The sequence below is a fragment of the Diadema antillarum genome, unplaced genomic scaffold (assembly GCF_040938485.1).
Source record: "Diadema antillarum isolate AM-2024a unplaced genomic scaffold, OU_Dant_1.0 seq00000488_RagTag, whole genome shotgun sequence".
In the NCBI taxonomy this organism is placed as follows: Eukaryota; Metazoa; Echinodermata; class Echinoidea; order Diadematoida; family Diadematidae; genus Diadema; species Diadema antillarum.
Window position 1 is genome coordinate 255,130 of NW_027271450.1, and position 17,956 is coordinate 273,085.

The following is a 17,956-nucleotide window of genomic DNA, read 5'->3' on the forward strand; positions in this document are numbered from 1 at the left end:
TTTTTTTTTTTTTGGTATAATATTGCCTACTCTATGGCTGAATTATTATGTAGCTATACAAAGAATATTCCATAAAACTTGAATTTTTATTGTTTCCTGTATTGAGATTAATTCAAGATGATACCATTGTTTAGAATATGTATTTTGCATACAGTGTACTTATCTCTTTTTTTTTTTTACATCTTTGTACTTAACAGACATTAATCAGTATTCATGCCAAGTTTCTAAAAAAACTTATACAATGTTTCATTTCAAACATCAGAGGTGGCATCTTTTAATTTACCAGGTAGCTGGATGAAAGTTTTCTGCATGACCTGGGTCCTGTTTTATGAAGAGTTAAAATTGATTTTGAAGTTCATTTCAACTGTAAGTGTATGGCAGCCTGTGTGGTAAGGAAATTTAAAATCGATATTATCTTTTGATAAATCGGGGCCCTGGTAGTTTTTTCACGTACGATATCTTAGCATTTGTTTGGTACACTTGCATTGACCTTGAGAAAAAAAATACCTATGCGTACCATGTGACAACATGTCCAGGGGGATGTTTCATAAAGCTGTTCTTAAAGTTATGAACGACTTAAAAACGACTGGTGATCAATTCTTGTACTGAATTATTGAAAGTCTGATAAGTATAGCACATCAGAACTGATCACCAGTCGTTCGCAAGTCCTTCGTAACTTTAAATACAGCTTTATGGAACAACCCCCAGGTGTTGTACATTGAGAAGTCCGACAACAAAATGAGAGCACTTGATATGTAGCAATTTCCAGTACTATTTCAAGAGAAGGTCAGTCAAGAAGCTTTTAAAATTAACTTTTGGTCTGTGTATACATAATTGCAGGTAGTTCATTGCTACAAGATGTTTTGTCTGACGGTTTGACAGTAATGTGTTACAGCAAGCTGTATAGAGCTCCTTTTTTTCTTATACATGTATTTGAGTATGTACAGTACTATGGTCATCTCGGCAGTACAAGGGAAGTGAAATTTGTCAAACTGAGCTGATATACACAATTGTGAATACTGGTCTTGTTTACAGACTAAATTGCATCTTTTGACTAGTGATTAAGATGTCGACATGATGTCTGTAATTCTGATACTGTACAGGTGTATATGCACACAGTATGCTCACAATTCCTCCCCCCCCCCCCCCCCCCCGCTCCATATTTTGTGTACATGGAACTCAAAGTGCACACGCACACACATGTACTGCCTTACATTTTTGCATCGCATAATACATGGAAAAGAACAATGTATAAACAAAACTTTGTATGATAATGGGGTAGACAATGTGTATTTTCAGGAGTTAACCCAGCAGACTACATACAGAAAAGGTACTTCTGCTGAAATTTGTGCAATTACAATTGTAGTAAATGTATGTCTGTCACAAACTTTTGTAATATGTAAGCAGTTTGTTATAGCCTTTACATGTTTGTGAGATATTGATTTTGCAAATCACCCAAATCATGACTTTAGACATAGTACATGTATTTGTTTGACATGTCAGAAAGGTCAGGACACAAGAATCCTGTTAAGTTGCCAATACAAAGATGTCTAAAAAGGAGCGAATTAATAACAGTACTGAGTAATAGGGAACTTGTTCAATCAGTACAATCAGCGATGCCCACATTATCCAGCAAAGGATATTTATCAGGAGCTACAATTGTAGTATACAATGTATATTCACACAAATGTTGTTCAATTTTGTATCAATGTTCAGTACACTCAATGGAAATTTGATATCCAATGTGTTCATGATTCCAGAAACTTGTCTTTCACTAATCATCAGCCTTGATTTGTATGACCAAACTATTCCACATAGAAGATTAGTTATTTATTCAGTGTCATGTGATGTATATTAAATGTAACCTGACTCACATAAAGAACAAAATGTATTATGTATCCTGGATTGAATTGCAATTTTGTCCAGCTAGTGACTGTAATGAAGTGTGTGTATTTGAAGCAATGTGAAATGACTACAGTAACATGCAAGAGACACAAAGTTAGGTAACGTCAGAATTTATTCCGAATGGAAAATAGGGCTGTACACAATCACTCTAAATGAGCTACATGCATGTAAATGTAGAAAGCACACATTAAAATAACATATACAGTACGATGCTAAATATACAAATAAATCCTCATAGATCTTTTCATACACTTAAAAAGCATTTTCACTCAAGGTGGGTGATAAAACAGAAGACCATGCTGTGAAAGACTGGATTTAAGACTAACTTCTGTATACCATAAAACTAGAAAGTTTGCATGATAATTTCACAAGAGCCGTAATTTGCAAAATTAAAATGCATGCGAAAGTTCTTGTCTATGATTATGCATTGAATGCCACTGGCAATTCTTGAAAATTTCACTCTGCGAAAAAAAAGCCATCAGGTCCAGTTTGCAAAAATTTCTTGCTTTACAATACAATGTATCACTGTACACAATAGGCATACAAGATGTATGTCACTAGGTACAAAGTGTACAAATGTATATGTACATGGCTTCATTGTGAATTCAGCCACCCATCAATTTAACTGTGCAGATAAAACTCTTAACATCTCACCAGACAAAAACAAAACAAACAAAATGAAGCACTACTTGACAATACCAGAAAACAGGTGGTATAAAATCAGAGTAACTGTGAATTAATCAACATTCTTTCTGAAGCGCCCTCTACATTTGGTGTTTGCTGTGTTTATGACAATTATCCTGGTACATATTTGTTTCTTTAATCAGAGGAATAATCAGCACCATAATTCTACAGTCTACTTAATTATTGACTTCCAGGCACTTTTGTTGTTTACCGTTGCCCCATGTTCACATAACATTTGTGTTCCGGTGTCCACACCTTTTTATACCAATACACACAACGTTGACACAGTACATTGTATCCTACTCATTAGGCGCAGTCAGACTCGCAAAAGATCGAGAAGTTCAAGATCACAAAGTTTGGGCCATTGGTACACGCGCAAGAAAGAGTGCACCGTCCGATGGCTAGTGATTGTGACGTAACAATGCACATCTGTACATGACAATGGCCTCGCGCTTCGGAGACACCACCCACAAACAGATCGAGAAGTTTGTGGTCACACTGGCAAAACTTCGAGATCTCAAAGATCGCGATCTTAAACTTCTCGATCTTCAGCCAGTCTGACCCCGCCTATTGAGTGGTGAAACGCAATGAAAATCCTTGGCATTTTCAGCTTAATTTTTGAAAAGTGCTTGGATTGAATTGAGTTTCACCCACTGTCTTGGAACAGATTCATCACATTTTTCAAGTTTGTTGCACCATTTTGAAATCGTCTTATAATATTGTTGTGACTGTCTGCAAGTTGATAATACTTTGTTGATAAAAATGTATTGGCCTTTTAGCTAGGATCATGTGTATTGTGTCGTAACTACTGGTAGCAGTGGCCAAGTACTGTATTAATGAAAATTATTGAGTACTTCTAGTAACTTTGAATTCTTGTGAATACAAACAGTAAGTGATTCAACTGCCTTTACAAATGATGGACGGTATTTCAAACACACATAAATAATCATTAGGTGCACAAATGCCATTACAAAATTTTGTGCTTCACATTATGATTGTCAGCTTGCTACTCATCTGTGACATAGCTGTACAGGTACTATGATAAAAGTATAGAGCTACCAACACACTGCACTGCTATTATTCACTGTAACTCCAAAGTCCAAAATCTATACCCAGTATCTACATCCTCTGTTAGTAATTTAGAAGAGCTACAATTGAGTAAATCAATCAAATTCAGCATTACTAATTGAGCATCTCATGAATTTGTAAGCTATGAGATTAGAGTGCAATGTACAATGTTTCACACACTAAACACATTTTCATAAAACATATTGCTTTTGTGAAAAACGGGTATGAAAAATATAACTTTTTTGTTGGACAAATAAACGAAACAATCATGTGAGGTACAACAGAGGCACACCTCGAACATTTCTCCAATAATTTCTACTAACTAGTGTTATCTTATTGTCTATCTTCAGGTTCAAATTGCGCTCTCAAGAACAACACTACCAAAGAAACATTTTCTTTTTCTTGTAGCAAGACAAACATCTTTACAGATTCACCAAAGAACTCAATGTTTGTTATACAAATGTATCTATGTTACACAATATTACAGCCAATTATTGCTGTGGTAATTTTCTTATTTATTTATTTAGCTTCCTGATGAATTTAGGAATGTAAAAAATTATTCAAGATACATTACTGTGCAGTCTTGTTACATCAAAAAACTGTAAATAGCCTTTAGATACAAAAATCTCAAAGGTGACCTGCTATTGATGTGATATGTTCACACATACTTCACTTGTACATCACTCATCTGCCATATCTTAGGACCTATTCACATTGAAATGATGATCACCACTCCATTTCTGTCTCTCCCTCTCTCTCTCTTTCTCTCTCTCCCTCTCAAATCTGCAAAAATATATTATCAGACATGTACATCAGAAGTTCTACATCAAATATCACACAATCCTTGTTTTTACACAAATAAAAGTAGCTGAATTCAAGGTGTCGTTAACTGGCCATTCGTTGCCAAGCTAGCTGACCAGAGGTCTCCCAATTTGCAATGGACGGTTCTAATGCTTCCTGCCAAGGCAAATACTTACGCGAAGATGATGCAATGTGATAAAACAATAGATTTTTCTGTCTTTATACATATTTACAGGCAGCCCTCAATCTGCAGCGGGTTGCTAAGATCTTGAATCTTTGTAAATCAGTGATATACATCTTTTACACTCACTGCAATCATCGAGTTAAATTTAGAAAAAAAAAGAAAGGTCAGAAAATATCTCTGATGTTCCTCCCGATCTCAACCATCATACGACATAAATCTTTAAAGGTTCTAATATCAACTTTACCACAGCTTAAAATTGCACTTGTGAATCAAGCTCAATACTTGGTCTCAATTTGTCTGCTTACTTCACAACTTGTCTTGTCCCACTGTCTATGATCTATTTCTAAACAACTTTTGTTGTTGTTGTTGTGGGGGGGGGGGAACACCATCACTTGTCGTGAAATATTTTTCTGTCCTTCAGAAAAACGCCAAGAAGTGTCATAATTTCATGTACACAAAGTGACAGACCAAAACAGCCATGGAAATTAGCAAATACGTTGCTTCATCAAGTGATAAACATCCACAAACGGTCTGATTCATGTCTAACTTTCCGAAGATAAGCCACATGCTGTAACTAGATGAAGGTGATAGCATCAATACCAAGAATTTTCTCTCTGGGGTGGAAGTGGAAGTTTGGAACATTGTTCCTGACAACTCTCAGAGTGTGAAAGGAGCGGTTTGTCAGTAACTACGGTCCCATTCACATCAAGTACTATATAGCTTGATCAAAGCAAAATGCTATATACATAGGAGATTTGATCTGTACAATTTAAATCACCAGGACAGAGGATGTGTAAGTGGATGTCATCAATGCAGAAAGACAATCGCAGTGAGAGAAATGGTTGAGACAAAGTCTCTCCTCCCACTTTTAGTAAGGAGATGAGTCCTGCAGGGCTGCCATCTCAGCTTCTTGAGCGGCCTGTCGCTGACGCCTGGACCGGCGGGCTGCCAGCTTGCTCTGAAGGTCCTGGTCTGCCCGGGTCTTTGCCACCTCCTGCTGACGCTCGTACTCTTTGACCTGCTCGTCGTGTTTCCGTTTCAGCTCCTCAATGTTGCCTAAGTGACAAAGAACCAGGTAGCAGAATTAGTGACATCAGCAAGCATGGTTTGATACCAAGAACACAATAATTACCATGACACATCACTCATGGAGAGAAGTTTAGCACAGATGACTCCTATTACAATGAAGTCATCAGGACTGGCAGTTTTCTTTCATTATATCAAAATTTCATTATAGCAGTAAAGAAGGTATTATTGAGTTATAGATGACAATTTTGGGACCTGATTTTTCACTTTATTTTAACAAGAATTTCGTTATAATCATGTTCATTATAACGGGAGTGCACTGTATGAATTGTTTAATAATCCACATACAAAGTACAAACATAGAAAAATTAAACTATTTTCCACAAAGAGAAAACAATATATTTGATGACAACAAATCTAACTTTAGCTCCTAGATTTTCTTTCACCTACTCAGGAGAACAGAGGCAGGAAACGCTGCAGAAAAATGCAAGAGAGGATTTAAAACAGGCCGACACATTACGACAGCAGTTACATGCAATATAGCAAATTTGAACACAAAATATTCACATGGACACTCTAAATCTAACTGGGGATGTCATGACTACACTTTCAGTAACTTGCAGGCCTGTCACATTTGGGAATAATGCTGAAAGATTGGATGTGTTCAAGTGACACGAAGAAGGTAAAGGGTATTCTGAAGATGATGGGAGTCACACTCTTGACAGGTGACTTACCAAAGATATCATCCATGGCTGGGGTAGGGGCGAGCTCCTCCACACCAAGAGGCGTTGGTGCCTGGATGCCATTGTTCTGCTCCTGAGGGCACAAGAAAGCAGAATGACAAAAATCATACACTAGGGTATAGAGACAGGACTGTTATATCCCGGGGGACCTCGTTTCGATGAGTACTCTAAAAACCATGACAATAACCTTGTCATATCACGTTGCTCACTATATCAGGGTATAAAAAAAACAAGGATGTATTGAATCAGGGCCTGCAAAGTCACCTTGTTATAGGGTTTTGTTATATCTGACCTCTTGGTATTAATGGAGTTCAACTGTATTTGGTATTCACTGGAGTCATGTCAATATGAATCATTCACTATAATAAGCTATAATAATTTTGGGTACCACATTCTGACAACTTCTATTTTTAGCACAAAAAAAAAAAAAATAAGATGCACATACAGCTAGAAAGCACAATTGAATAGAGAAAGTAAGGTGAGACTATTCAACTGTGGTCTCATTAAAACACTATCCTTTCACTAATTTTCACTACGCTAAAACATATCTTGGCTCAGGACAGAAGCCTTCGCAAAATCCTCATCAGTCACAATGACTGTTGCTGTTGGTAACTAAATTTGAATACCTGATTTTGTTTGCCTGGTTGTTGACATACCAAATTATATCCATAAATGTGTATCATAACACTGTAAAAGTGGAAAGTTTCACGTATTTCATTTTTCCGAAGCATGACAATAACAGCAAGCGAACATTTTGGCTTACTACATGTACCATTATGTAATGTCTTGATTCCATGGCATTAAAAAATTGGCAGTGTGTTAAAAACTACTTGTGTGAAAACACCCATTTTTACAATACAGTGCACTCCCGTTATAACGAAATGCTCGGGACCGGCAGTTTTCTTTCGTTATAACGAAATTTCGTTATAACCAAACAAATACAATATATAACGAAAACAAGAAAACCATGTATATATATCATATTCTGTTTGCTGAATACTCATCATACACTGGAAAGCTATGTGAAATGTGATGGGATAACTGTATCACAATAATAAACGCAAGTTCCCCACAGAAACTGTGCGTGACACAAAGAGCGAACACACAGTGGTGTGAAGCGTTCACCCATGCAGAGAAGCTATAAATGCTTGTTCCGCTACGAATTTTCGAAAGCAATTCGCATTTCATTATAACGGAGCACATTTCTTTTGTTTATCTTTGTCTGTGGCGCTCGGAAAAGACTTCGTTATAATGGAAATTTCGCTATAACCGTGTTCGTTATAAGCAATTTTTTTACCATAGACTTTAATGGTGATAATTTTGGGACCAGAAGATTTACTTCGTTATAACGAAATTTCGTTATAACCGTGTTCGTTATAACGGGAGTGCACTGTATAACCCTGTGGCTCCTGGTCACTACATTGAACTCGTATAGAACTGCTGTATACAAACCATTATGACAGCAGGCAGACATATTTCATTTTTGCTGAATGTTGCCTCTCATTTGTGTGCTTTGAAATTCATTTCCCTGCCGATTACCCAGTACATTACGAACTTCATGTGAGAAAATCTTGAGAGTGTATCTAGGAAGCTTGTACGGATGGGGCTGAGGATGAGGGAAAGAAGCAAGGACTTACCACAGTGAGTTCTCCTGCCTGAGACACCCTGTCTGCATCAACCAGCATGGCTAGCTCTGGCTCCTCTTTGTCTTCTGTCAGCTCAGAATCTGTGGGGACAACAAAAACAAAGATTCAACAATGAGAAAAGAAACACAGGTATAATTTTTCCATTTTAGTTCTATTCGTTTTGTTTTCAGTTCATCTAGTCTTAATAGCCTCTGATTGACAGAATAGGATCCTCAAACAAGTTTAGTGAAAATTCGTCATGGGTTGGTCAAGAAGAAGTTTAAAATGCAAAAAGTTTATGCACGACAAACAACATGTCAAACAATAAATGATCATGGAGCCTTTGGCTCAGGTGAGCTAAATATTCTTTTTCAAGGCTGAAAAGAACTGTTGAAGTGTCGGTAGCTTCCCGGTACATCATAAATGTTTGCAATTGAATACATTTGCATATTTTGCTTGCTCTCCACAAAAGTTGGAGACCTAGGGTATCTCAAAGATGCATTGGGCTGTATTGACTGTAAAAGAGATGTTGTCCTGTCTCAGAGAAATCTTTAGTACCTGTGTTCTGCACTTGGGCCTCCATCTTGTTAGCGACTTCATCCCCGAGCTGGTCTCGGACCTTCTTGTGGACCAGCTTCATCCTCTCCATCTTCAGGTCTCGCTGCTTGCCGGCCAAGTTCTTGGTGACCCCTTCCAGGTCTTTGTTAATGGTCTTGTTGATCACCTGTGTGAACAAGATACCAAGGGATAATGATTAAATCTAACAAAGTGAAGCCAGCCAAACAGAAGCCAATCAGGGAATCTGAGCAACACACTCCACTCGACCAGTAGCTTGAAATGTCACATCTTATGAGTGAGCTTGATTTTCTTCATTGTAAACCTCAACAGTAGATCAATAAAATCATGTTTGGTCATTTCCTAGCAAACATTTTCCACTGTGATTAGATTCTCCTTACATAGCTTTATCCAGTCTGAGACCTAGGGTTGAATCATGGAAACACAAAACCATAATTTCGACACTACATCATTCTATGAATAACAAACTTACCCAAGATAGAAAACATCAACTCTTGATTAAGCAGAATCTCTAACCTTTAATGGAGTCCATTGAACAGAAATGCTAATGAATATATATTGGATTGGTTCCAGATTTGGTAAGATCACTGAGCACACATAATAGCATAATAGCCAGCGAAGTGTAAATGAGAAAACACTTGGACAAAAGAGTCGTTGAGTCTTGACTTACATGTTCAAACCACTGAACGAGAGCAGCTGATCGCCTGTAAACCGTCACATAGCACTCCATGGCATGCTTATGTCTCTCATTGGACATCATGTCTGTGAAAATATTGGCGATGGCTTTATTGAGAGTCGCCATTTCGTCATGTGTGCAGTATGGGAATGTGATAGTGTTGAGGTAGCGCTGTGCCGTCGTGATGTTCTGTGACGCTGCCACAAAGTTGTTTCGGGCTTCGGCTGCAAACTGGTACCTGATTGAACTATTCCTGTTGTTTGTAAAAGATGTAACACACAGGGAAAAATTACTCAACTGGCACTGTACAGTGCTACAATCAGACAGGAGACCCACTGACATACAATCAAACTTTACAAGCAGTTTATACAGCTGCTGTCATTTCTTTGCTGAAATATTTTTTTATATTAACCCGGTTCATACTGAATTCTGAAATCCCCATAGACTTAATATACAGGCTACCTGGTTCCCGAATGGAACAGGATAGGTGAGATACTGATTGACCCTTGATGATGACCATGATAGTCAAAGCCCAAACTCTTTGGTATCCTCTCAGGGGGTAAAACTCTTGGGGGGGGGGGGGGGGTAAAATGTGACCCCTTGTCACTGGCAAAGCAGTCATGTGATCCATCACACTGATTTCTGCTGGTTCTGTTTTTTCCAACATGTTTGCCCCCTGGTTCAGTTTTTTCTGAAATGTTTGTTAAAAATTGTAGATCAGCAGATGCGATCTTACAAATTTCATTTGTAAAGAGGAAAACAAATTGAAGAAAACTCATATCCCAAAGTCTAAGTTCTTATATTACAGCCGAGTTACCTCATTTTGCTGTTATCACAGAAATATTGCCCACCACTGAACACTTTCAACAACATTCTTTCTTAACTTTTACTATTAAGGATGGATCAAAATTTACTCACTCTACTGGGAGCTGAAGCACATCTCCCCACCGCCTGATGCCGAAGCTGAGCTGACCACAGGCATGCTTGACCAGCGTGTGTGAGTTGTTCCACTTGTAACGGGCCACCGCCACCCTCTGCTTGCGCTCCATCAACATGTCCAGCTCTGTTTCCAGGCGATACTCTGCCTCACTGCCATACTTGCCATCAAAGATGCTTGCTACATGGGTGAATGGAATTGAATTCAAAGGATGGCTATGTAAAAGACAGAAACTGTCTCAGAAATAACAGCCCAGATTCATGAGCATGTTGTATCAATTTTATTCTCTTTAACAAAGGTAACCCACAGCCACATTAAAGGGACTGTACAGTACTGGTTGAGGTGAGGATTCAGCTTGTAACGTTTTGTGAGATATTTGGAAACACTCTATGAAATGTTAAAGAGCATACAATTCTAAGGGGAATCAAACATTTATTGGTTTTGAAATGACTGAGATATCCTAATAAAAGTTGTGGCCTGTCAATTTATGAGGATCACTTTTTTGACATCTCAGTCATTTCAAGGCTAATTTTCATCGAATGAACATTGAATCCTTCTTGAAATTGCATGCTCTTTCATATTTCATAAGAGGTTTATCATTATCTCACCAAAAAATGTTATAAACCTGATTCCTCACCTCAACCAGTACCGTACAGTCCTTTAATAATGTCTAGAGAAGTGTAACTTGAATAATGGTTACAGTGCATCATTCTAAAGACTTGTTAATCCAAGAATGAAATATGATTCATTATTCCAAAGGTTCATTTATCCAAAAAATGTTAAAAGGTTTGTTATTTGGAAGATTTGTTGAACCCAGAAATGATACAAGGTACAAAATTTCAAAGGTTCATTGAAAACACTTTCCTTTTGTTTTTTGATTTAATAAACCTTCTTTCATTTTCTGATCAACGAACTTTCAGAATAAGAAACCCTATTTAATTTTCAGATTAATGACCCTTCGCAATAACAAACTCTATTCCATTTCTAGATTGAGGACCCTTCGCGGTAACAAACTTAATTTCATTTTCAGATTAACGACCCTTCTTGATAACAAACCTTATTTCATTTTCAGGTACGTAACACAATGATGTCTGCCAAATTCACCATAGCTCTAAAAACACAATTAGATATCATTTCTGCCTAAGAGTTTTAAAAAAAATCTAGCATTTTCACACTCATACATAATTACGACAATAAAACTTGAGGAAACATCAAGTTTCATAAAGATCTGAAAAGTTAACAATACACACATCAGATCTATACTAGGACATAGATTGGTAATCGATGTGTTTTTTTTTTAGAATTTCGTTTCCTTTTAACAGTGTTTTTACTTACACAGAATGGAGTCCTGTTTGTCATAAAGAGACTGAAGATTGTCGCGGTCTCCCTGAAGGTTGGTCACCTCATTTTTGATCAACGTCTGCTGCTGGGTCAGCGACATAATCTTCTTCTTGTGAATCTCTTGCTGGTTGAGGGCATCCATGTATTCCTGCAGGGATGGACATGTTACACCAATTACAGCATGGGTTACTAGCAACCAAGCGATTCAAAAATGGCAAGTGTACATTGAATCTAGTCAGGGTTTTCGTTTCTCCACTTTTTTTCTCTGCTCATGCACTATTTGTGTGTAAATTTACTCATGATTCATACCTATTAGTCAGTTTACTGCACATCCATTTAATAAAGAAACATACAAACCAAATCATATAAAGTGTAAGTATTAAACCATTAAAACTGCTTCACTACTAAACTGACAAAAGGATTGGAAACCAAATTAAGTATCACCAGTAGCAATTGTCATTCATTATGCTATCACTTCCCAGCATCACTAATAAGTCTCTTGTATGGACTCACAATTATAATCAAATCACATAATGGGAAGTTATGTATATAAAGTCTTTCTCTCAAATGTATGTACATGTATGAAACGTGATATAGTTACATGTATATATATATATATATATATATATATATATATACATATATGTGTGTGTGTGTGTACGATAGACTGTATGTGTGTGTGTCTGTGTGTCTGTCTGTCTGTGCATGCATATGGATTTGTGTCTTTTTTCACATTTGTTTGGAAGTGGGGGCTTATCATATAATGTATTTTGAGGAAGCACAGTCTGCATTAATCAACACAAAACTGTAGGTTGTGAGAAGAATTGTGAATATAATACACCACATCTTGTAAGGGGAAATAAATGCAGTGCCAGTGCCAGTATATGCAAGGAGATTGCAAAAAAAAAAAAAAAAAAAAAGTGAAACAGGACAGCTTTCAAACCGGATATCAGAGTAAAATGTACCCTTTCCCCAAACTAGACTCTTTCTCAGTACCATGCTATTTTGTTAAGTGTTCATATGATATCCTACACTGAAAGCTACAGACAGCACGTGTGAGCTTTTGATTTAGAACAAATGAGCACATGACAGGACAAGGAAATATACAACACAAGGGTATTGGCCTAGCCTGTAAAACATCCACAAAATTGTAATGAAACCCATACAAGAGCTTCTGTGGTACTATATCACAGCCACACGGACTTTGTGTTTTAAGCAGACTTTCTTCATTCATTCTACTGCAAGACCATCATTCACTGGATTTTATTTTGATGAAATCAGTAATTGTGTTGAAAGGACATTTTCTTCTTTTTTTTAATCTGTAGATGAGTTTTTCTTTAGAAATTGAAAATTCTTTAGCTCAAATTTCATTTGGTTAAAAAAACATGGTGACTTTTTCTTTTCTTACTTCATTTCAAGCTTGGCAACATGTGACCGTGCATCACAAAACCAACAAAAAGTTGCACCACTTGATTTTACCTGACGATACAAAAAGGTGAAACCGGTCAACTTAGTCAATCTTCAGTTTTTCATATTTTCTGAAAGAGCTATTCTTCTACATCATTCGTAAGTTTGGGATCGTAAAATAAATGGGAAATTGTGTCTTTAACAGTTTTTCTAGAACACTTTTTTTTTGTGTACAATAGTGTGATTAGGTTTGTCTTGGAGGCCCCTTTTTCATTTCTTAAAAATCCTTTACACATTCTTCACTTTCAACTTTTAAAAAGATGATGCTACTGTTTTGAAGGTAGGTATTAGTCATGGACAGAATGTGTTTATAGAGCATGCTCAATTTCAACTCAATCTGATAATCCCTTCATTGTTCTTGCTACAGTGGTATACATCCTGTTTTTTGTCCCATTCATTGCACAGCGAGCATGGCCTGGTAAAGATTGAAGTGCTTGAATACACCCAGTACTTCGGAGCCTCTTTTCTCAGTTCACACTTTTTCAGAGTGAGTGCTTTCTTTCTAATATCTAGATAGGTTAGGAGAGTCCATTTGTGTACATCATTTTAAAGCTTAAAATCTGCTTTTTCAGAATACACCATGTCTGGCAACTTTTTGTTGGTTTTGTGATGCAGGATCACATAGGTCACATTTCTACTACAACATGACTTTGTCAAACTTCACTACATGTCCCCTATTTCACATAAACCATCATATTTGTGACTGAACAAGCAGTCACACAGTTGTAAACAAGATAAAGAAATGATTCTCAATGAGAATGATGAGACAAAAATTTTAATGGAGCCTATAAAAGTCAGTGTGGACCTCGTAAGACAACATACAATTATGCTTTCACATTCTCATTGATTTGCAGGCTTCACAAGATTACTTGACATTTACCTTCGTTTGATTTCAGGGACCACAACAACACATTACGTACATACAGCATGATATAGTATGACAGCTATAATTTTCCAAAGGCGGCACTGAATGTGGTTTGACACATATGCAAGTGGTGGACCCTGCCACAGTATGTGTATAATGTAAATGCACAAGGCATTTATAGGATGCATACAGAAGTGGAGATAGTGAATATGATACACTATGGCAATGTACGGACGCTGAAAATTGACATTGACAGGCTGTATGAACCTTCAACTTTGCTGCATTCAATACTAATGTGACAATATCAACACTGAGATTCTATGAGATGCAATAACAATGTTTTCAACATGGGTGTCATTTATGTCATGATTAAGTCGTTAGTGTCATGTGATCATGCAAGTGATTGAGTATTCAAAGATCCCTCTGACATGTAGATGTCAATACAATGGAGCATTTGACTGATGACATTTAATCAAAATATGACTGTTTGATAATCACTGTTTGATATCATTGAATGAATGTAACAATCCCTTTGAGATGCCAATGTTTGGATGGAAAAGTATGAAAGGTGTCATTACTAAATGATTTTCAGCCTTCCGTGTTAATACAATACCTGTTGCTGGATGGTGAATTCCTATTTGCAATATTTGAAAAACAAAATTGAAACAGACTTCAAGTTTCACTGATCTCCAAGTGTTGGGAGGACATAAGATGTTAAAATGCATATGAGTACTAACTCTGTTTATCCTGTATAAACCATTTTGCAATATATTGTTCACTGTTTTCTGTCTCTAATTCAAAACTAATGCACATTACGAATTGCTTTAACACTCAAATAAATTACATGCCAGTAATGACAGAACTCAGTGAAATGCCTTGCAATGGCCTCATGACCATTGGACACTTGCCATTTTCTGACATGATGTTTTGCTTGTCCTTTTGCATGATATATTGGGAGTTGAATCACATGCTCACCCTTGCCCACTGACACACACACACATACACCGTCACAAAAGTAAACTTAGTTTTGGCACCGGCAAAATTACATTTTCATGCTGCACATATCATAACAACACTAACCCAGTACACCATTTGGGACCGTGCATCACAAAACGAACAAAAAGTCGCACCCCTTGATTTTACGCGAGGGCTCAAAAAAAAGGCGAAATTGGTCAACCGAGTCAATCTTGAATTTTTCATATTTTCTAAAAGAGCTTTATCCTTCTTCTACATTATTCTGTAATTTGGGATCATAACATGAATGGGAAAGTGTGTTTTCAGCAGTTTTTCTACAACCCTTTTTTTTTTGGATCAGGAGAGTAGAATGATCAGGTATGTCTTAAAGGCCCGTTTTCATTTCTTAAAATCCTTTACACACTCTTCACTTTCAAGTCTAATAACTTTTGAAGGGATAACGTATCTGCTTTGAAAGTTGGCATGAATCATGGACAGAATGTTAAAAGAACACGCTTTATTTCAGTTTAATCTGATAATCTCTTCACTGTCGTTGCCCTAGTGGTTTACATCCTGTGTTTTGTCCCTTTCATCGCACAGCTTGGTAAAGATTAGCCGCTTGAATAGACGCTGTACTTCAGAGCCTCTTTTCTCAGTTCACACTTTTCCAGAGTGTGTGCCTTCTTTCCAGTGCTTAGATAGGTTAGGGGAGTCCATTTGAATTGAGTTATACATCATTTTAAAGCTTAGAGTCTGTTCTTTTAGAATCTGCCCTTAACTGAAAATCCATGTCTGGCAACTTTTTGTTTGTTTTGTGATGCAGGGTCACATTTATGCCATCTACAGACATCTTTGGGCCATTGGATATATCATGACAGGCTCAGGGGAATAAACAGGAAACCATGGGGTACGCCTGCATGATAATTGCAAAGCATGAATGACGAGCATTTGAAATTATGTGGATGCAGACTTGTAATATAAAATTCCAGCTTTTCATTTCTCAGTCTGATGCTTCTCCATTACAAATATGAAACTTTTTTGCATCATACAAGTCAACTCTTCTCCCCCTTTTCCTGTTTGTTTTCTTTGCAAAAGCCCATGGGGTAGGGGTTGATAGAATTAGGTTCAAGAGGAGGCATAGGAGGGTAATAAAGAAGTATCATACACATTACCTGCTGTTCCTTGCCCATCTGCTGATCAAACTGTTGTTGAGACCACATTTGACGGACAGACGTATTGTTCTGCAGATCCACAACATCTTGATATTCCTTCCTCCTGTGTACATTGAAAGTTACACACACCATGATCATGAATTATGCATAGTGTTTCTAGGCATGTACTCAAAATCAACAGGCATTTAACATTACAATGTTAACAAACCTACATTGTACCTCAATCTGTTTACATTCTTATCAAAATGTAGCCAAAATGGCTGCTGAAAACTTATATCCAACAGAGGAGGGCCAATGAAGTCAAAAGTAAATTCTTATAAAAACACACATTGCATCCTGTCAAAATTCAATGTCCAAGTGTGGGGAAACTCTTTGAAGTACAAGATATATCCAGCCATCACCTTTGTTAATCATTTCATTTGCTATGCTTTGATGTATGAAGTCTTACACATGGATAGGAATTGACCCTATAAGGTAGCTGCCATATAGCTACCATGAAACCACATAAGTACAACATCCTGAAAGAAAATACAGACAACTAAAGTATCATTTTTATAGGCATGAAGTAAGATTTTAAAAAATGAGAAAATGCAAAAAAAAAATGCAAAAATCTGAGATATTGCAGGTTTTATGACATACAAATGAATGTGGATTTGTGTTGATTCATGATACCATCAACATCACTTTTGCAGTGAAACGAATACCTAGAAACATTCCATATATTCCCTGAGACCAAGCATACAAGTGTAATTTGCATGTTCCCTTGCCATGTCTTTTGTTAGTCACATTAATATCACAGAAGCATGCAAGTTATGCTGACCCGAAGGGAAGGTGCATTCCAATGTCTTTTATCAAACATATCAGTACTTTAGCAATGATTGACAGATGAGGTCACAACTAGAATCTTGGTTTGGAAGGGTTTTTTTTTGTGGGTGTATCCGAGTAATCTGAAGAAAAATAGAAGAAAAGTTATTCAAATGTATATGGATTGTTTTAAGATATACGTTTCACCGCAAAAGTGATGTTGAGGGTATCATGAATCAACACAAATCAACATGCATTTGTATGCCATAAAACCTTCAAAAGTTAGAATGGAAAATTGTATGCCTAAAGCATTGACACAAAGCACCTGCTTGCTATGAGTTTCAAATGGAGAGATGCAGAAGGACAGTCTCGCAACATTAAGCATCAAACTTACGTCCTCTCGGCCAGCTGCTGCTGTTCGGCCACCATGGCCTTCATCTGGGCGTCAAGGCGCTGCAGCTGGTCCTGCTTCATGCTGCACTGCTTCAGCACATTACGGCTCTCCAGCAGGGCGACCTGGTTGTCAAGCTCCAGCATGGAGTTCACCAGCTCTACTGTGAGCTCAACATGAACAGGCTGGGGGGAGACAGTCAGAGAGGATTTTTACTATCATGCAAGTGAAACATCAGATGAGTAAGAGTAATGAAGATGTTGATGATCTGCAGTTACTGTAAAAGCTATTATTTTCACGAGGGTTTAATTTCATGAATTTTGAGAGCCACTGTTGGGTCGCAAAAATCGCCACACGCTAAGATATGTACTGGTATCTGTGCACATGACAGCCTCCTTGTCAAATTGCTAGATCAACATTTCACGAAAATGTTTGTAACCTCCTCATTCGTGGAAATAAGTGTACACAAAAATTTCAGCTTTTACAATACTCACTTAGATTTTGCTTTACATGAAGTGAAATTAACAACATCTGCAAAGGGAAGCAGAGGTCAATGCACATAATTTTTACTTCTTGCTGATAATCGTTAAGACTTAGTATTGGCTGAAATGTGGCGGATTGTGGCAGAGCGCTTACTTCTTCATTCTGTGGTTGTGAGTTGACTGGTGGTGCACTCTGCACTGGTTGTTGTGGTTGTGACTGTGGTTGTGGTGGTGGGGGTGGATTCTGAGGCATGG

At 37.3% G+C, this 17,956-nt stretch overlaps 1 protein-coding gene across 1 annotated transcript; it reads right to left on the reverse strand.

Moving 5' to 3' along the window:
* Nucleotides 1-5,273: 5,273 nt before the first annotated feature.
* On the reverse strand, nt 5,274-17,956 carry LOC139733714 (uncharacterized). Its single transcript, XM_071644526.1, has 10 exons — nt 17,856-17,956; nt 17,223-17,404; nt 16,025-16,127; nt 11,561-11,714; nt 10,207-10,405; nt 9,283-9,541; nt 8,595-8,760; nt 8,049-8,137; nt 6,403-6,484; nt 5,274-5,698 (listed from the first exon to the last, which is right to left on the reverse strand). Exons 1-10 carry the CDS (start codon nt 17,952-17,954, stop codon nt 5,511-5,513), a joined length of 1,521 nt encoding a protein of 506 aa, XP_071500627.1. The 5' UTR covers nt 17,955-17,956; the 3' UTR covers nt 5,274-5,510.